This window comes from Corvus moneduloides, chromosome 12 (genome assembly GCF_009650955.1).
Source record: "Corvus moneduloides isolate bCorMon1 chromosome 12, bCorMon1.pri, whole genome shotgun sequence".
NCBI classification, from domain to species: domain Eukaryota; kingdom Metazoa; phylum Chordata; class Aves; order Passeriformes; family Corvidae; genus Corvus; species Corvus moneduloides.
Window position 1 is genome coordinate 9,502,623 of NC_045487.1, and position 16,426 is coordinate 9,519,048.

Genomic DNA, 16,426 nt, shown 5'->3' on the forward strand with positions numbered 1-16,426 from the left:
CTGTTTACTTGATTATGCCAGTGCTAACTTCCTCTTGTTACATTCAATTTTCAGAAAATTTTAATCCTTTCTCCCTCCTAGAGGTAGCTTTAGGAGGTAGCTTTTAGCTGACCTTTATCAAAGTCAACTGGAATAAACTGGAGTACCCTTTTAATGCAAATTTTTAAGCAACATTTCAGAAACAAAAATCCAGCTGAAAAAAACATTAAGGATGGCTTACCACAGAGTTGATCGGTATTTTTGCTCAGCTACTGTCACTACTGAACAGAATAATCTATCCAGTGGTCTTTGAACCTGTAGAAAAAAAAGCATTAGAAGGGAAGGGGCTGTCAAAAACCAGTAATTTACAGAAGAAACAACATCATCAACATTCCTTCATAGGTATAAAAACAACAATAACAAGTAACATAACTTTAAAGTTACTCTAATTCACACCACAAATTTAACTGTACATACTTAACATTAAAAAAATAAGAAATTGTCCAAGCTGCAAATAATTTTGCTTTACAAAAATAACAAACAAATAATGTCCCCATCTAACCAAACAGGTGCTCCTGTCCCATGCAGTTCCTATGTGTTAACAGTGTGCAACAAGAGAGAAAACATTCTGAGACTTAATTCTTTACTTCACAGAAGTAGTAAAACAAAGTAAGTCATGGGCTCCTATATAATGACCAAGAAGTTACAGCAACTTCTTTCACACATGAACCAAAGCAGACTGAAGGTCTGACTTCTAATTTTTTATTTTCTAATAAAATAAGCTGCTATTTTTCATCCCTATATGTATTACCATTTCTGCAGCTGCTTTCTGAAAGAGCTACACCAGACTGGGAAGCATAATTTCTCACTACCTTGAGTCCTAAAATACTTAATTTCATGTAGAAGGCAGAGGAAGAGGTTTGAAAGGGTTTTTCATCAACTCACAGTTTCATAAACAGGCTGAGGATGCTTTTCTTTCCTACACCATTCCAGAAGATACATTTTTGGAGTGATCTGTGGTGGATATTCTCGCCTAGACAGAAAAAATTGTGGTCAACAACTGTGCACAAAGTTCTATTTTAAAACAGACAGTGCTGCTTATTGCATTACTTCTACCAGTTATTTGAGGTTTAATTTTACAGCTCAAATTATAAAAAAAGATGCTTCTTCCTCATTAGATAACTTAAGTAATAGATGTGACAAAACATCTAAAATAAAATCTAAAGCTTTCTATTAATTCTTCCCAAACATTTACATCCTGTAGTAATACAGCTAGAGAAGAGATACTGCTTCATAGGAATTCACTCAGTAAGTGCTGTTTTGCAAATCATTTTCAAAAAATTACTAGGACACTGTCAACCTCACATTTATTATTCAGAGACGCAAGATAGTGAAAAACTTGATTTGCATGCTTACTTGTCAAATCTAACAGCCATTTTTATTACATCTGGATCTTCCATTTGGTCATCTTCATCTTGTGTCTTGCTTTCTAAAGACGTTTTCTTTGCTTCAAAAATAGCTGTTGTTTCTTCATAGAAGTCACCCATTTCAAAGACTTCACTATTCAAACAGAATTCCTTTGTATTAAAGATCAGTTTATAAATTTTTGTATCACATTATGACAGAGAAAGTAAGTAGAGAAATCAGTTGTGTTTATGGTATATGTTAAGAGGACAGAGAATGAACTGGAAGCGTGGCTATATTCTGCACAGTGACATTATATTGTTTCTCTTTCAATTCTAACCAGACATTGTTGAGCTACAAGTAGAAAAAGAACGTTCTGATTTCCAGCACTACATATGCAATTTGTAGCTTGGAAGTCCAGGCAGAATCAGTCAGAAATACAGGTACTGCAATGTTCAAAGTATTAGCTCATTTAATAACTTGCAGCTGGATGAGTCAGCAAACGAACATCTCAGACTGCATCAGTTCCACAAAGGCAATAAGAACCAAAAGAAGGAAATAGATTCTTCTTCTAATTATAGTAATTAAAAATACTATAAGCAATGAACACTATAGCATCCAAACCCCTCAAAATCTCAGATTTTCTGACTTCAGAGTATTATTCACAAGCACAGATAACGAGTTGCTGCAACCAGGATTTTAGTCAAAGGCAAAAACCTCAGATCCTTTTAAATTTCAGATCCATGGCAGGCTGGATCTACTTTGAAGAACTGAGACTATTGGTTTTCTGCAGATGATAATGGCAATTAAACCTGCAGCATAAAATAAACTTTCACTTTCTGTTATGAGGATGCTGGTTGATATGGGGCTGTTCAATGACAAAATGAATTCTGCCCACTAAGCCATCTCCAACGCTCCAAGCAAAAAAGCAATGAAGCTGAACAATACTAACTTATGCTTCTAAGGGAAGGCAATTCATTAGGTACTGCTATGTAAATGTTTTGTGGAAAGAGCAGCAGGCCATTCTGCATTCAGCACTGAGGTTGAAGCTCAAATGGCTGTAACCTGTTCTCACCACCAGGAGACAGCAGAATTATTCACCATTTTTATCTGAAGATAAACTGGTGCCTTTTAAAAAACTGAATGTTCCTCAGTTATCTGGACATGAAACAGGTTGTTCAGAACAGGGGTTAAAAGACCAAGTTTGCTGGCAGAAAGCAGTTTCATAAATTTTCAAATGGCACTGTCTGTCCCCCTCTCCTGCACACACATTGCTTTAGCCCATTTTAATGTTGGTATTGCATCACAGGTACAAAAACTGAGAAAATTCGATTTTGGAAGCCCCTAAAGAATTGTCAGGCATAGCACACAAGCCCCAAAGTTTTACACTAGAGCTGTATCCAGTGTTTACATGTATGAACTGTGACACCTCTAATTACCTGTGTAAAACTCTTACTTTACAATATTTATTTACATATTATGCTTTACTGTTCATGCAGCAGAAAACACCACCATCCTTTTGGCTAAGACTTAACTGAAGTTGCAAAAGACTGTTTTAGTTTCAATCTATACTATATCTTTTTTCTTAAACTTGAAATCTATAATCAAAATAGATAGTCTGATACTATACTAAAATGTGTTAATTTCTTTAAATTGCCAAAGTGAAAAGTAACTTGCAAAGTTTAAATGTTTTTCATGGATTCCACTGCTCCTTTAAGAATAATGAAGCCTAGCTGCCTTTATATATGCAATACAAATTCCCTTCATTGTACTGTAATGTAATGTAATAATCATGGACAGAAGTATTTATAGCAAGCCCAAACTGGTAAAAGGCAATAAACTGGCAAAGGGATTGCAGGCATTTCCATTCATTTTGAACATGAACAGAATGCTGATTAGGGTTTGCTAGAAACCATTAAATTATTTTGCAAAGTATTTCACACTTTCAACATTTCTATCCATTTTTATACATATTAGATATCAAACAGTTTCAGACTTTTTATAAAAACAAGGAGACTCTTCCCCTCCCTTCCACCAGGAGGACAATTATAACACACAACATGGATATGACACATACAAGCTCAGAACTTTATTTTGTTCAGTTTGGGATGGGTCCAAACCTGAATTCCCCTAATTCTGTGCAAACTCTTTAATCACCTGCCTATTTTATGGTTTCTCTTAAATTTTTCCTTCTTCCATTTCTGTCTCTCCCACTGAGAAATTTCATCCAGTCTGTTTCAGATGTGTGGGATGACAAGATTTTTTAAAACTACTATATTTCCTTAGAAGATTGCCGTCATTAGGATATTTCAGGTATGAAAAGCAGAACAAAAAAATACATTTAAGTACCATGCAACCACACAACCCTGATACATGGTTTTGAGTTTGTAAGTGTTCATTTTAAAACAAATATGTTGCAAATATTCCAGTAACATTAAAAACCCCGCATGCAAGAGAGAGAGGTAAATCAAATAAATATCCTTGGAAGAAGACAAGTTCCATAAAATTTCAGACAAGCTGAAATTTTTCTTAATCACTTCATGCAAACAAATGCCTGTCACTCAGTGAAGCACCACTCAAATTAGTGTGCTGAATATAGAGAGTGTTAGGGTTCAAGATTTATCATCTGAGCGTGAAGGAAACCTGGAAAAGGTTACTATGTTATTTCACATCTCCTTATCTGGATTTTTTTGGGGTTGTTTCTGGGGTTTTTGCAACTTGTGATGTTGTGAAATGCCAGGCAGTGCTAGACAGAGAAGTGGTGTGCCAGCTTGGTAGAGTACAACACCTTTTCTGAAGTCCATGCTTACCAGAGCTCCTGTGTGGACTGTGCAGCATGCAGCTTCTTACCCTGAGTAGTTTCCAGCTGTTCTCTTAACATCTGACACAGACAGTATTTAGTGTTGGTGTAGTGATTATCATATCTCACTGCCTGATGGAAAGAGACAATTTAAAAACACACCAAACAAATATTTCTTACATACTGTGTATGGTCTCTTGATGACTTTCAAAATCATTTTTGAAAGGCAAACCACAGTGGTTTCCTCAATAACATATTCAACACTACCCATGAATGTGACTATAATCTGATTATTTTGGCATGACTTCATGAACTAAAGTTCAACTGACTCATACTTCTGAAGAAAGAGTTGACCAGTTTACATCACTGACTAGCAATGCACTGGTATTTTAGTAAGTAACTGGTTAATAGCAAGCTCAAATTAAAACAAAAAAATTTTGAATTGATGACATGATCAAAGTTACAGATTTCTGACTAATTTCCTATTACGTCATTAAAATGTTCTCTTTTGAATAATGGATAAAACTCTGTATGTTAGATGACTTGGCTAATGGAGCTACAGGACTACAGTACTGCATTACTTTATTGGCAAATCATTCCCTTTGCTTCCCTGCTGTGAATACTTCTTGACATTATTTGTGAAAAGTAATTAATGGCTAAAAATGAATCTAGGAGCAACAGGGAATTTAATATTCTCTCACTTTTCTGTTCAATATTGTATATTCAATACTGTATACTGTACATAATATTCTGTTCAATTTGTACAACTGTGACTTCAAAAGAGTTGGACTACATATTTTTAAATTTCTTGACATTTTTAGATAGCCTTGTAAGCCTCATAAATGTTCCCAAGAAACTAGGCCTAAAAAGCATGTCTTCTGAATTCTGATTTCTGAGTATTTTTTTTCTGAACAAAATCAAACAGAGGAAGCGGTGGTTGATTGCAAGACTCATGTCACCGTCACTATGTTAAAATATCCCCACAACCAAGCCTTTGAAATGGAGTTAAGATGCTTCAGTAAAATTTGGATTAACAACTTTAAATCATGTTAATTACAAGTAAGATCTTAAATAAACCATACATATTTGATGTAATCTTGCATGACATCCTTCAAGGGGCAAAACCCCTCTTTTCTGAAGATAGAGGGGTTCCACATGGCAGCACGAGCAATCATGACTGATGAGGCAGCTGTTGCTTTCTGGAAGGTCTCAATGTCTGCAAATTCTTTGATGAAGTCATGAGATCCTCCACTAAAAATTAACAACACAAATGTAACTAATTGTGGTTCTTCTTCCTGCACTTGCAAATCTTAAGTTAGGTACAGGCATCTGATCATAATGAGCTAATTAGTCCAACTTACTTTGCTATTACTGGAATGGAGACTGCTTCAGATATGGCCTTGATCACATCACAGTGGACAGGGTGCTGAGGCCTCTCCTCCTTCTTCCTTTCCAACAAACAAGAAAAAAAGAAAAAAAAAGACAAGACCAAAGATTTCCTGTGGAATTTATAGGTCTCTAAATCACAGCAGACATGACAGAAGGATTATTGGGATATACTTGCTTCAGCTTATTTATTTTATATATTTAATTTTTTAGGTATAAAGTATGCAAGATAATTTTAGTTCTACTTGGTCTTTGAGAACAAATATTTAGGAAAAGAGCAGCAAGCAGTTCCATTCCCTAAATACTGGCTTGATTTTCTAGAACAGCAATTCAGTTAACAGTTGACATCAGAACCACATATGACATTTAGAGTATAGAGTATACTGATATCAGTCATATACTGTGCTCCATTCATCAACAGACTAAAAAAAATCTTTCTTGCCTAAAATCAATTTACCTTCCATGGACTGCAATGGCAGCAATGCCAGTTTTTTCTATTCTCTTCACCAGATTCACAGTATCCTCAACCTGAGGGATAAGACAGACTGACATGATTTTAATTCAAAGCAAAACTATCATGTGACCATGTGATTCCTGTGTTTCATCAATAAAGCCCAACACATATAATCATTTAATATATATTTCAATTAAAGAACTACATGCTATGGCAAAAATAAGAATCCATTTTCAATGCTTCCTTGAAACTATAGTCTACAAACTTTCTCAAAACAGGTAACATAATACTCTGGAGCAGGAGAATATTTTCCAACAGGTTTTCAGACTGTCAATTGAAAATGATTGGAACACTTGATTAGCAACTCCTCTCTAATGACTACTCTGTAAATTGTAATTAAAATGCTTTCCAGTAAGAGGATGCCTTCTGAAATCAACATACCATGCAATCACACAACTATAAATATACCTCTCAGATGTGTCTTGAAAATGTTAACCAGCATCTAAAAAATTCTAAGGACATTCATACATGCCCAGTGAATCAAAAGGCCCAGTATATCTTCAAAGAGGTGAGATGCTCTTAAAAGGCAGAAACAAAATTGACACACTGCAGCATTAGCCTGTCTCATGCAGCTTTAGGGAAAGGGAGAATGAAAAAAAGGGAAGGTGAATTTTTCTTTCAAAAGCTGGAGGAATATCTGTGGCTCATCCCAAACATACTAGATTCAGTCTGAAAACTGCAACATGTCCCAGCTGAAAAAAAGGGAAGGTGAATTTTTCTTTCAAAAGCTGGAGGAATATCTGTGGCTCATCCCAAACATACTAGATTCAGTCTGAAAACTGCAACATGTCCCAGCTGGCAGGGACGCAGAAACAGAAGCTCACCTGCTGTTCTGATGGATTACATTATGCAAAACCAGCTTGAAACAAAAAGGAAGAGGCTCTAGGATTGTTGTAGAAAATAAAAAGGAAAGGTACCAGTTCTCTGATTTAATACTCCAGAACGAAAATGATCTTAGACTGGGTTACTGATTCTTTTCACACAAGCTTCATTTGTTTATCCCAACACATAAATGACTTTTGAACAAAGCTGGCTCAGGAACAGCTCATCCATCTACTAAAATACCTCCTTAGGTCATATGCAATCACAGTATCTAGGCAGGTAATTAAATACCCAATTGCAAAATAATCAGTCTTTAAAAGAGAAGGCCCATCATCTCTTGGAAGTATAAGAATATGTAGAGAATTAATCTACAAAAAAAAAAAGCAGTAAGGAAGCTACATCAGCTATAAAAAAAGTCTGGAAAAAGATCCTGAAAAAGACAGACCCTGTAACTTCACTGGCTATTCTAAATGCGAGAACAGGAAAACAGTTTGGAAGAAAAATCAGTCTGAAAGAAAAGAAAACAATCATCTATTGGCAACCCCATGTGAAAAACAGGAATTAACAGCATCTACTGACTGCTCAAGGGGTGGTGTCCTACACCTTTTTGTACCTCTAGGACATAAAAATGGCTTAGTTGAGAAATTTAGAGGATAAAAGCCTCTGTACCCTTGCATATCATGGAATCTGACAAGCCCACAACCACAGTCTCTGTGCACCTGCAGGTCAGATAACCCTTTAGGCCGGGACAGCATCCCAATCAGAAATTGTAGATCCAAGTGCTATTTCACAGTAAGAGGCCTACAATGGCACCATACCAGAAGACCACATATTCTAACTGACAGTAAATCAGAGAAATAACAGCTGAACACTTCAGCACAATGATTTACGTTCTTACTGAGGGCAAAATGCGGATTTTGCAGGTAACTGGTTTACAAATTCCTTTAACAAGGGTGGTCAATATCTGGAAAAAGAAAAAAAGACAAAAACCTGATCACAACAGTGACATTACTAAAACTCTCCTCCTTCCTCTCTTGAAGATAAATTAATAAATCAGTAAAATTATTATATTTTATTAATAAATTAATACAGAATAATGTAACACTATCTACCATTCCTCTATAAAGAGTCTTACACGCTAGACAGACACATGCAATCTGTAACTGAATATACAATTTTATCCAGTAGATACACAAACCTGTCTCTAGTCTAAGACATTTTTACTTCCACTTCTTTGTTGCTTTCAACTGGATTTTTTAGAGAGCAATTAACTGCTGCTGGAGTTTCAACACTGCTTTTAATATGAGTCGACCAGTGAACTCTGATAATTTCAAATTACATGTATAGACACATAAAACTTGCAAATACAGCACCACACTGAAAGTTTTAAAACTGAAAAGAAGGCAGTAATTTTACAGTCCACACAATGGCAAGGAGAACAAAATCAGGAATATTTATTTATAACCTTGATTCCAGTGTCCTAAACTGAGTATTCCACTCTAGCTATTACAAATTTGTCATCTATACAACTCGTTCCTGCTGCCAGTAGAGCGCAATGCACAATTCTTTCCAATGCAACTCAAACGCCACCAGGTGATACTTACAGACTCTATTTTGTCAGGATCAGACAGCAGCGCTGCTCCCATACCTCCCTGGGAAAATAGACAGAAGCTTTTATGCACTAGGCAAACATATTTTTCAACTCAACCATTTTGCCTAAAAGCAGACCACAACAAAAGCATAATGTTGTATTAAGGAAAAAATGGCAAACTTTAAAATACAGGAGCATTAGTGAACACTTCGGTGCTACATTCCCTAGACCTGTACAAGAATAATTAAGCAGTAATTCAGAGCATCAGTTTGCTCTCATTACTTTATGGAGCAGACAGGGTTTCAAAAAGCTATTTTTAGCAAATACAATCATGCAGTTTCCCCTCATTAAGTGACAGCTCAACAGATTTATTGTTTTAACATTACACACTACATTTGAGGTTTTTATGTCAGTAGTTTCTGTCCATACACTACACTAAGACGAATTAAGTGCCTGTATTGAACAGAAATAATGAACATTTAACATAATTATGAACAATTTAGTATTTTGGCTACTCTTCCCGTACTATTTCATCTGCAGAGGCCAACAACTTTTTTGTACAAACTTTTTTGACCCAGAACTATTGTGGGAGAATAACCATTCACCAGCAGTTGAACATTTGATCTTTCACCCTAGTATAAGATGGATATTTTGATGTTTTGTTCTTAATTATGGTTCTGTGGAGCATTTGACATCAAAACAGAGCACCATGGTCTGATTTATTGATCTTTTATCTCTACACCAAGTGGCTTAACAGTCCTAACAACCAGTTTGAATGCTCTGTTTTAGCCACAGATACAGGACTAATTTAGAGCTGCATGTGCTTTACTACAAAAAAAATTAAAATCAGGTTTTAATTGATCCATTGTCCTCCCATTTAAAACTGACAAATAATTGAATTCAGCATTACTAAGTTGTGACTGTTTTTTGCCATCTATTTGCTCAGATGACAAATTGTGATTTCAATTCTTATTAAGGCTAGGCAGAACTTATTTTACTCACCCAACAAATTATTGACCTCAGAAAAACATTAAAAACCCTAAACAAATACTTCATTTTACCTAGCCTTTAAGAATTTAATTATCTAACAGCCTATGTTATTTCACTGTATTAGGGCCGTGACACTTTCTAGAGTGTTCTGCTTATTACAAAAAATTAAGTTCAATTTTTCTCTGGATCAAAATTTTACTGCTTCAATTTGAAAACCATTCAGTATATTGAACGGAGTGTGAGTATTCCACACTCCATACCTTCAAGACAGAAAAGGCTCATTTAAGAGTAATCAAAATCCACTTGCCTTAGTAGAATATTCTTTTGGGCATCCCATGTTGATATCAATACCAGCCACATCACTCTCTCTGAAAGAGAAGGAAAAAATGAAACTATTTTTTAGCCTATTAGAACAAGAATCAAGAACCAGATATCCTTCCAGGTAATTTGTTCCATCATCTTTAAGGCTTAAATGAGAGCTTAAGGTAAAGTTTATTTGAACTTCAGAACTTTTAGCTTCTCACTTATTTAAGTTAAATATATAAATCTTAATGGTGGTCTGAAGATCACTCTGTCCACAGGTTTCAATAACCAGTGCTGTGCAGAAGCTGCAAATACTCATCTTAAATATCTTATATAAACTTAATCATATATAAAGCACATCCACCACTAAATTCACCACAATCACTACAGCAAGTCCTATTGAAATTTCCATCTATTTAAATGGAGCCTTTAAATCACCTTTTTGAGAGCCACTTTTCATTTCTGCACAATGCATTATTGGAGGCTTTAAACCACAAACAGTAAGAAACATTTTCAGTTGTATTGGTCTTGCAGCTGTGCAACACCCAGGAAAATTCATACTGGAGAGATCAAGGACACACTTGCACTAGCAAAAAGCCATCAATCCCAGAACAGAATTTATGCAGCTGAATTTTCCTGGTTCTATCAAGAGCTACCTTGATCCCCTTAATCATAAAAAACTGTCTTCTACAATAATTCCTCTGTACAAAAAACCCCAGACAAATCCATGGTGGGATGAAGGTGAGAGCAGATGACTTACACAAGCTTAGCTACTGCCAGGGCTCTTTCAGCATCTGCTGAACCCTGTTGGTAAAAGAAGAGGATTTATAATTACAAAATATCATTGAATTAATAAAAAGAAAGGTGCTTACTTGCACATGTGTACAACTGTATTTGTTCTGAACATTTAGTACAGACAGGGACCCACTCAGGGACACACTGGATACTTAACACATTCACCTAAAGCATGTGTTGGAGTCAGACACTGGATGATAAAAGCTGTCACAAAAAAGGATCCACAGAGGTCTGTCTGCCCTCTTTACCTACAGCAATATCAAATGTGCTTAGCCCCTCAGCAACAGATACTTTAATGTTCTTAAGAAGCTCCACTAATAACAATTTTACAGCCTCTACAAGCAACCTATTTCAGGGCTACATTACCACCAAAAAAGGTCTTCTCAATATCTAATGCAGTCCATTCATGCTTCTCCCTTCCTCCAAGCCCATTGTCTCTTGCCTTACACGGAGTGGTCTCTAAGAGCAAATTACTGTCTTTTTCTCTTCAGCAGAGAGGGAATCTTTAATCCATTTGTGCAATGCTAAGGCACACATTAATCCTCTCTTATCTATACTAAACAATGCCATTTCTTTCAGTCTTTCCAGTGAGACAGTTTACAGGACAGTGCAAAACTTCAACATGTGATCAGACATCACCACAATTTATTTCTGGCATCCACAAGTTCGGAAATATATCTGAGATACCTATTAAAATGCAAGCTGTTGTCAGAGAGCACAGAGTTCATGTTAATCACCTCTTCTGAAAACACATGTAGGAGAACTTACAATAGCATCTTGATTTGTACCAATAGCTTAGAAATTCTGCAGCACATTTCATGTGTGCCCCTGAAACACCAAGAAATTGACAGTCTGGAATACAGAGAGCTGCTTTAGACTGACATCAACATATCACCAGCATACCACATCTGTGTTGTTAGAAGAGTACTTTGTTTCTTACCATTTGGAAGATTACATGTTGCCTCTCCCTTTCACATGTTCTGAAAACAACTCTTTCATTAGGTGCAACGAAGTCCACTGTTTCAAGTACTTCTGTATCAAATGAGAAACAGATAAAACTGATGAAAATTCTACAGAGATGTAAAAATTTTAAAAGCCATATGACTATGTAATTTATATATAAATGAAATGCTATTGAAGTCTTCCATGAACAGCAGAGCTAATGGCACCCTACCTGTCCCTGCAGTACATTTCTGACATACTGCCGTTTCCCTTCCACAGTGCTCCCTAATGACCCTGCAGCCTTTTCCTTGGACATCGCCACCAAGACAAGCCCAGTGATGACTCACCAGAATGAACGGTACTATTTTTGGGAAGGGGCAGGAGGCGAGAGGAGATTTGTAGTGAACTTCTGTTTCCCAGCAGGGACACTACAAACGTCACTCAGACAGGGCCAGGTCTCAAAGACATCTTTTTAAGAACTTGCAGGGACAATCATGTTATTCCAAGTCCAGCCCATGGACTTCAAGTTAGTAAATGAACGACAAACAGTGAGATTTTGCATGTGTTGCTTCCTTATTGCAGTAGACTAAAAGGTGTGTATACTATCATGTCACAAACAGCTAACATTTAAAAAGACTCATGATTGGAAACTATTTCTCTGAAGCATTTTTGTAGCAATTATAGTGATGTATCAATTATAGTGTAGTACATATAATCTCACTAAATTGTGTCTAGGGACTTACAGTAAGCTTTTGAAGTGCTACCTTAGACCTGTCTGCTGCACTATAGTTTCAAACTTTCAGTTTGTTTGGATTGCAGTAGAGACAATTACTTTTTTTCTTAACTAGAAAAGAGACTGCTTACAGGTATTATCAAAAGAAATGCCATACTTACCATTTATAACCCTCTTACACTGCAGCATCTTTATGTCAATCAGCTCCTGAGTAGAAAGGATAAAAAAATCTCAGTGAGTTGAATTGTTTCAGCCAGTCAGCTCTAAACAGTTGCCCATTTTATTAAATAATTATCTAGAGAGACCAATTTCTCTGAGCAACCTGTTCCAGTACCTCAGCACCCTCTGGTTAAAGAACTACTTAATAACACCTAATCTAAAGCTCTCCTCTCTTTAGTTTAAAACCGTTTCCCCTTGTCCTATCACTATCTGTCCTTGTAAAAAGTTCCTCTCCCTCGCTTTTTAAAAGCCCCCTTTAAGTACTGGAAGGGCTCAACAAGGTCTCCTCAGAGCCTTCTCTTCTCTGGAGAACAATCACAACTCTCTCAGCCTGTGGTTGTAGGAGAGGAGCTCCAGCACTCTGATCATCACTGTGGCTCCTCTGGATCCACTCTAACAGGTCCACATATTTCTTGTGCTGAGGACCCCAGACCTCAATTTCAGTCAGCTTTAAAAAAAGTGGTTAAGAAACAAGGACAGCAGTGCTGTGAGTAAAAACATATATGGAGGCACAGGAGAACTAACCAGATGAGACATGAGGTCAGTCCACAAAGTTCCTTCAAAGTTCTGACTGTACTAAAAAAAAAAAAAATACAAAAGAAAAATACTAACCCCCCCACCCCAAATGCAAAGAAAAGTACAACTTGAAGAAATTGTTATGGTGTTTTGTTTAAACTACTTGAAGTTGCTGAACAGCCTTAAAATATGGATTTGCCGTAACTTGAGAACTGCTTGGAGAAATGCCCTAAGACATAGAGATTCTTCTTTCCTCATTTTTAATGGAAAATTATGTGTAAAAAGAACAAGTCATACAGTGAAAAAATTCCATTTGCACTTTTCTTAATAATAATGTTATCAGATAAAGCCACCTCATCTGCTCATCCTCCATACCTCACAGTACACGATATCGGCACCATAGTCCAGAGCAAGTAGACGCATTGGTAGTGTTCCCACTCGCACCATTGGAGCCAGGATCTTCTTTCCTCTAAAAGACAGCGGTGTGTTCACCGTCATTCCTGTTGCTGTACCACCTGAAAGAGAAACCCCGGGAGGACTGCCATGGAGTGTCATTTCCTACCGGAAAACACAGATGTGTCCTCTGCCGGAAAGGGGCGGTGGGTGCCCGCCAGGTGTGACAGGGCTCGCCCGGCAGCGGGGGTCGGGCTCGCCCAGCCGTGAGGGAGCCGAGCGGCGCCGGGGGATCTCCGCGCCACACCGGCTCCTTCTCCGCGGGAGGGGTCCCGGGCCGTCCCTGCCAGAGCCCCTCAGGCCCGCGTCTCCTCCCGCGATCGCGGCGCGGGGACAACTCTCAGCCGGCAGCCGAAAAAGGCGAAAGAAGAGACCGGCACCGCCCGCGGCACTCACCGTCCTCGCGCGGCTCCGCAGCGGCTCCGCGAGGCGGGGAGAACCGGGGCCAGCGCCTCTTTCAGGCGTCATCGGGCAGCGCCGCCGCCTCACGTGAGAGCCGCGATGGCGCTGGGCCGCGCCGGGCCGGCGCTCGCCCTCCCGCTGCTGCTGCCGCGGCGGCCGGCAGGCAGCGGGACAGCGGCGGCGGGGAGCCCGCAGCCCCTCGGGGCCGTGGTGCGCATCCCCTGGGCCCTGCGGCTGCGCCTGCAGCGGGGCGTGCAGCGCCGGCGGCGCGGGCAGGGGGAGGCGGCGGCGCCGCGTCCTGGGAAGCTGCTGCTGCGGAGCCGACGGCCGGAGCTGAGCCAGCCCCGCTGGCAGACGGTGGGGCGCTGGGAGCAGCCGCCGCTGGTGTCGGCGGGCTGGAAGCACCGGAAGGCGTACGGGGATTACTTCCAGCTGGAGCCCTCGCAGGAGGCGGCTCCTGCCCTGCAGGCGCCGCCGGCTGAGGCGGGACAGGGCCCGACCTTCGCCGAGCTGGGGCTGCAGCCGGCGCTGCTGGCCGGCCTGGAGCGGCTCTCCATCGGCCGGCCCACGGCCGTGCAGCGCCTCGCCATCCCCGCGCTGCGCCGCGGCCGCAGCGCCCTGTGCGCCGCCGAGACGGGCAGCGGGAAGACGCTGGCGTACCTGCTGCCGCTGCTGGAGCGCCTGCTCGGCCGCCCCGAGGCAGCGGCGGAGGCGGCGGGGCCGGCGGCGCCCCGCGGGCTGGTGGTGCTGCCGTCGCGGGAGCTGGCGGCCCAGGTGGGCGCGGTGGCGGCGGCGCTGTGCGCGCCCGCGGGGCTGGCGGTGCGCGGCCTCACGGGCGGCGGGGCCGCGGGCGGGCTGCGGAGGCAGCTGCGGGCGCCGCCGCCGGGCCCCGCCGTACTGCTGGGCACCCCCGGCGCGCTGCGGGAGGCGCTGCGGCGGCGCTTCCTGGCCCTCGAGAGGCTGCGCTGGATGGTGCTGGACGAAGCGGACTCGCTGATGGACGAGTCCTTCACGGAGCTGCTGGAAGAGATCCTGGCACACGCGCCCCTTGCCGCCGGCGCTCCCGGGCCAGCCGGTCCCGACGAGGAGAGGATGCAGGTGGTGGTGGTCGGAGCCACGTTCCCCGTGGGGCTCAGCGAGACGCTGGCGAAGTTCACTGACGTGGGCCGGTTTGTCACCCTCGGCACCCAGAGCCTGCACTGCCTGCCGCCTCACGTCCAGCAGAAGTTTGTCCGCCTCAAAGGCCAGGACAAGCTGCCCGAACTGCTGCAGCTGCTCAAGGAGCGCCCATCATCTGGCGGGGCTGTTCTCATCTTCTGCAACAGTGCCAGTACTGTCAACTGGCTGAGCTATATCATGGACGACCACAAAATCAAGCACCTGAGGCTGCAGGGACAGATGTCGGCAGCTGCTAGAGCTGGCATCTTTGCCTCTTTCCAGAAGGATGATGTGTCTGTCCTTGTCTGCACTGACCTTGCCTCACGGGGGCTGGACACCAGCAATGTGCAGCTAGTGGTCAACTATGACTTCCCAGACACCCTGCAGGACTACCTGCACCGCGCAGGGAGAGTTGGCCGGGTTGGGAGCAAGGCGCGTGGAGCTGTGGTTAGTTTTGTCACCCATCGGTGGGATGTGGACCTGGTACGGAAAATAGAGACTGCAGCCCGGAAAAGGACAGGTCTCCCAGGAATGGACTCCTCTATTAATAAGCCTTCACCTAAAGGAGGTTGATTCAGGTCGCCAGGCATTCCCTGGTAGGGGCTTACCTTGAGGTCATTAAAGCAGAGCAAATGAGCTGCTGTGTGTAAGGCAGACTGAAAGAGAGTTGAGTTTCAGAACCAGGTGATCAGGTTAACTTTGTGTACTGTTCTGGAAGCTGCAGTATTCATTCCCACAGCCATCACAACATGTGGCTTTCCCAAAGGAAACTAGTAAGTGAGTAACAGACTGCATTTGGAGAATATTGAAGAACTACTTCATCAGTTGATTTGGATTACTTATTTTGAGACTTATAACTTAAATTCAAATCAAAATGAAGGTATGTCTGTATGAAACACAGCTCTGTTGCATTTCACTGCTGCCCACCATCAGCTAACATTCATTATTAAAACTTAAAAATTGCTACTGTGGCAGGAAAAAAAGCCTGACCAGTTACAGACACACGTAGAGAGACTAAAGGACGAAGGATACTTGATTTTCTTGTGATGTAGCTGTTCACTTGGAGAATTCTAGACCAGATACCTGTAAAGTTCAGTGGGAACGAGAAGGCACAATAATGCTTGAGACTCTTTCAAGGCCTTAATTTGTTATTTTATGGTTACCTTTCACTGAGAAATGGGATCTTGCTCCTTCATTCTATATTAAATAAAATTTTTAAAGCCTAAAGTGTTTCCTGCACATTTTTTTCTGCATACTGTAGTGACATGTCCAGTTTCTGAACTGATTGTAAAAAACCCAGAAAAACCCAATACACTGAAAGATGTCTTCTGTTAAGTGAAAGAAGTGTGTTGACACTCAGCTTCTAATGACTCTCATGTAACAGAGTGAGTGCAGGATTTCTTTTGAATGTTGTGCCAT

The 16,426-nt window shown here is 41.0% G+C and overlaps 2 protein-coding genes across 3 annotated transcripts in view; one reads left to right on the top strand and one right to left on the bottom strand.

The window, feature by feature from the left end:
* DUS2 (dihydrouridine synthase 2) overlaps positions 1-13,928 on the bottom strand; it is a 35,399-nt gene extending 21,471 nt beyond the window's left edge. Inside the window, exons 1-15 of one of the 2 annotated variants that reach the window (XM_032121766.1) lie at positions 13,844-13,928; positions 13,370-13,509; positions 12,421-12,466; positions 11,525-11,616; positions 10,550-10,593; positions 9,794-9,854; positions 8,510-8,557; positions 7,804-7,869; positions 6,027-6,097; positions 5,545-5,631; positions 5,266-5,434; positions 4,194-4,315; positions 1,396-1,539; positions 925-1,012; positions 221-294 (exon numbers count right to left, since the gene is read on the bottom strand). In XM_032121766.1, coding sequence (XP_031977657.1) covers positions 221-294; positions 925-1,012; positions 1,396-1,539; positions 4,194-4,315; positions 5,266-5,434; positions 5,545-5,631; positions 6,027-6,097; positions 7,804-7,869; positions 8,510-8,557; positions 9,794-9,854; positions 10,550-10,593; positions 11,525-11,616; positions 12,421-12,466; positions 13,370-13,492 — 1,235 coding nt within the window. In that variant the 5' untranslated portion in view covers positions 13,493-13,509; positions 13,844-13,928. Of the gene's footprint in view, positions 1-220; positions 295-924; positions 1,013-1,395; positions 1,540-4,193; positions 4,316-5,265; positions 5,435-5,544; positions 5,632-6,026; positions 6,098-7,803; positions 7,870-8,509; positions 8,558-9,793; positions 9,855-10,549; positions 10,594-11,524; positions 11,617-12,420; positions 12,467-13,369; positions 13,550-13,843 lie in introns of those variants that run through there. The other variant, XM_032121765.1, reaches the window with a different exon arrangement.
* A 5-nt stretch (positions 13,929-13,933) lies between these two features.
* DDX28 (DEAD-box helicase 28) lies at positions 13,934-16,234 on the top strand. Its single transcript, XM_032121764.1, has one exon. It carries the CDS (start codon positions 13,949-13,951, stop codon positions 15,578-15,580), a length of 1,632 nt encoding a protein of 543 aa, XP_031977655.1. The 5' UTR covers positions 13,934-13,948; the 3' UTR covers positions 15,581-16,234.
* Positions 16,235-16,426: the final 192 nt, after the last annotated feature.

Coding starts and splice junctions, on each gene's coding strand:
- DDX28 (XM_032121764.1), top strand. CDS start 13,949: ATGGCGCTGGGCCGCGCCGGGCCGGCGCTCGCCCTCCCGCTGCTGCTG.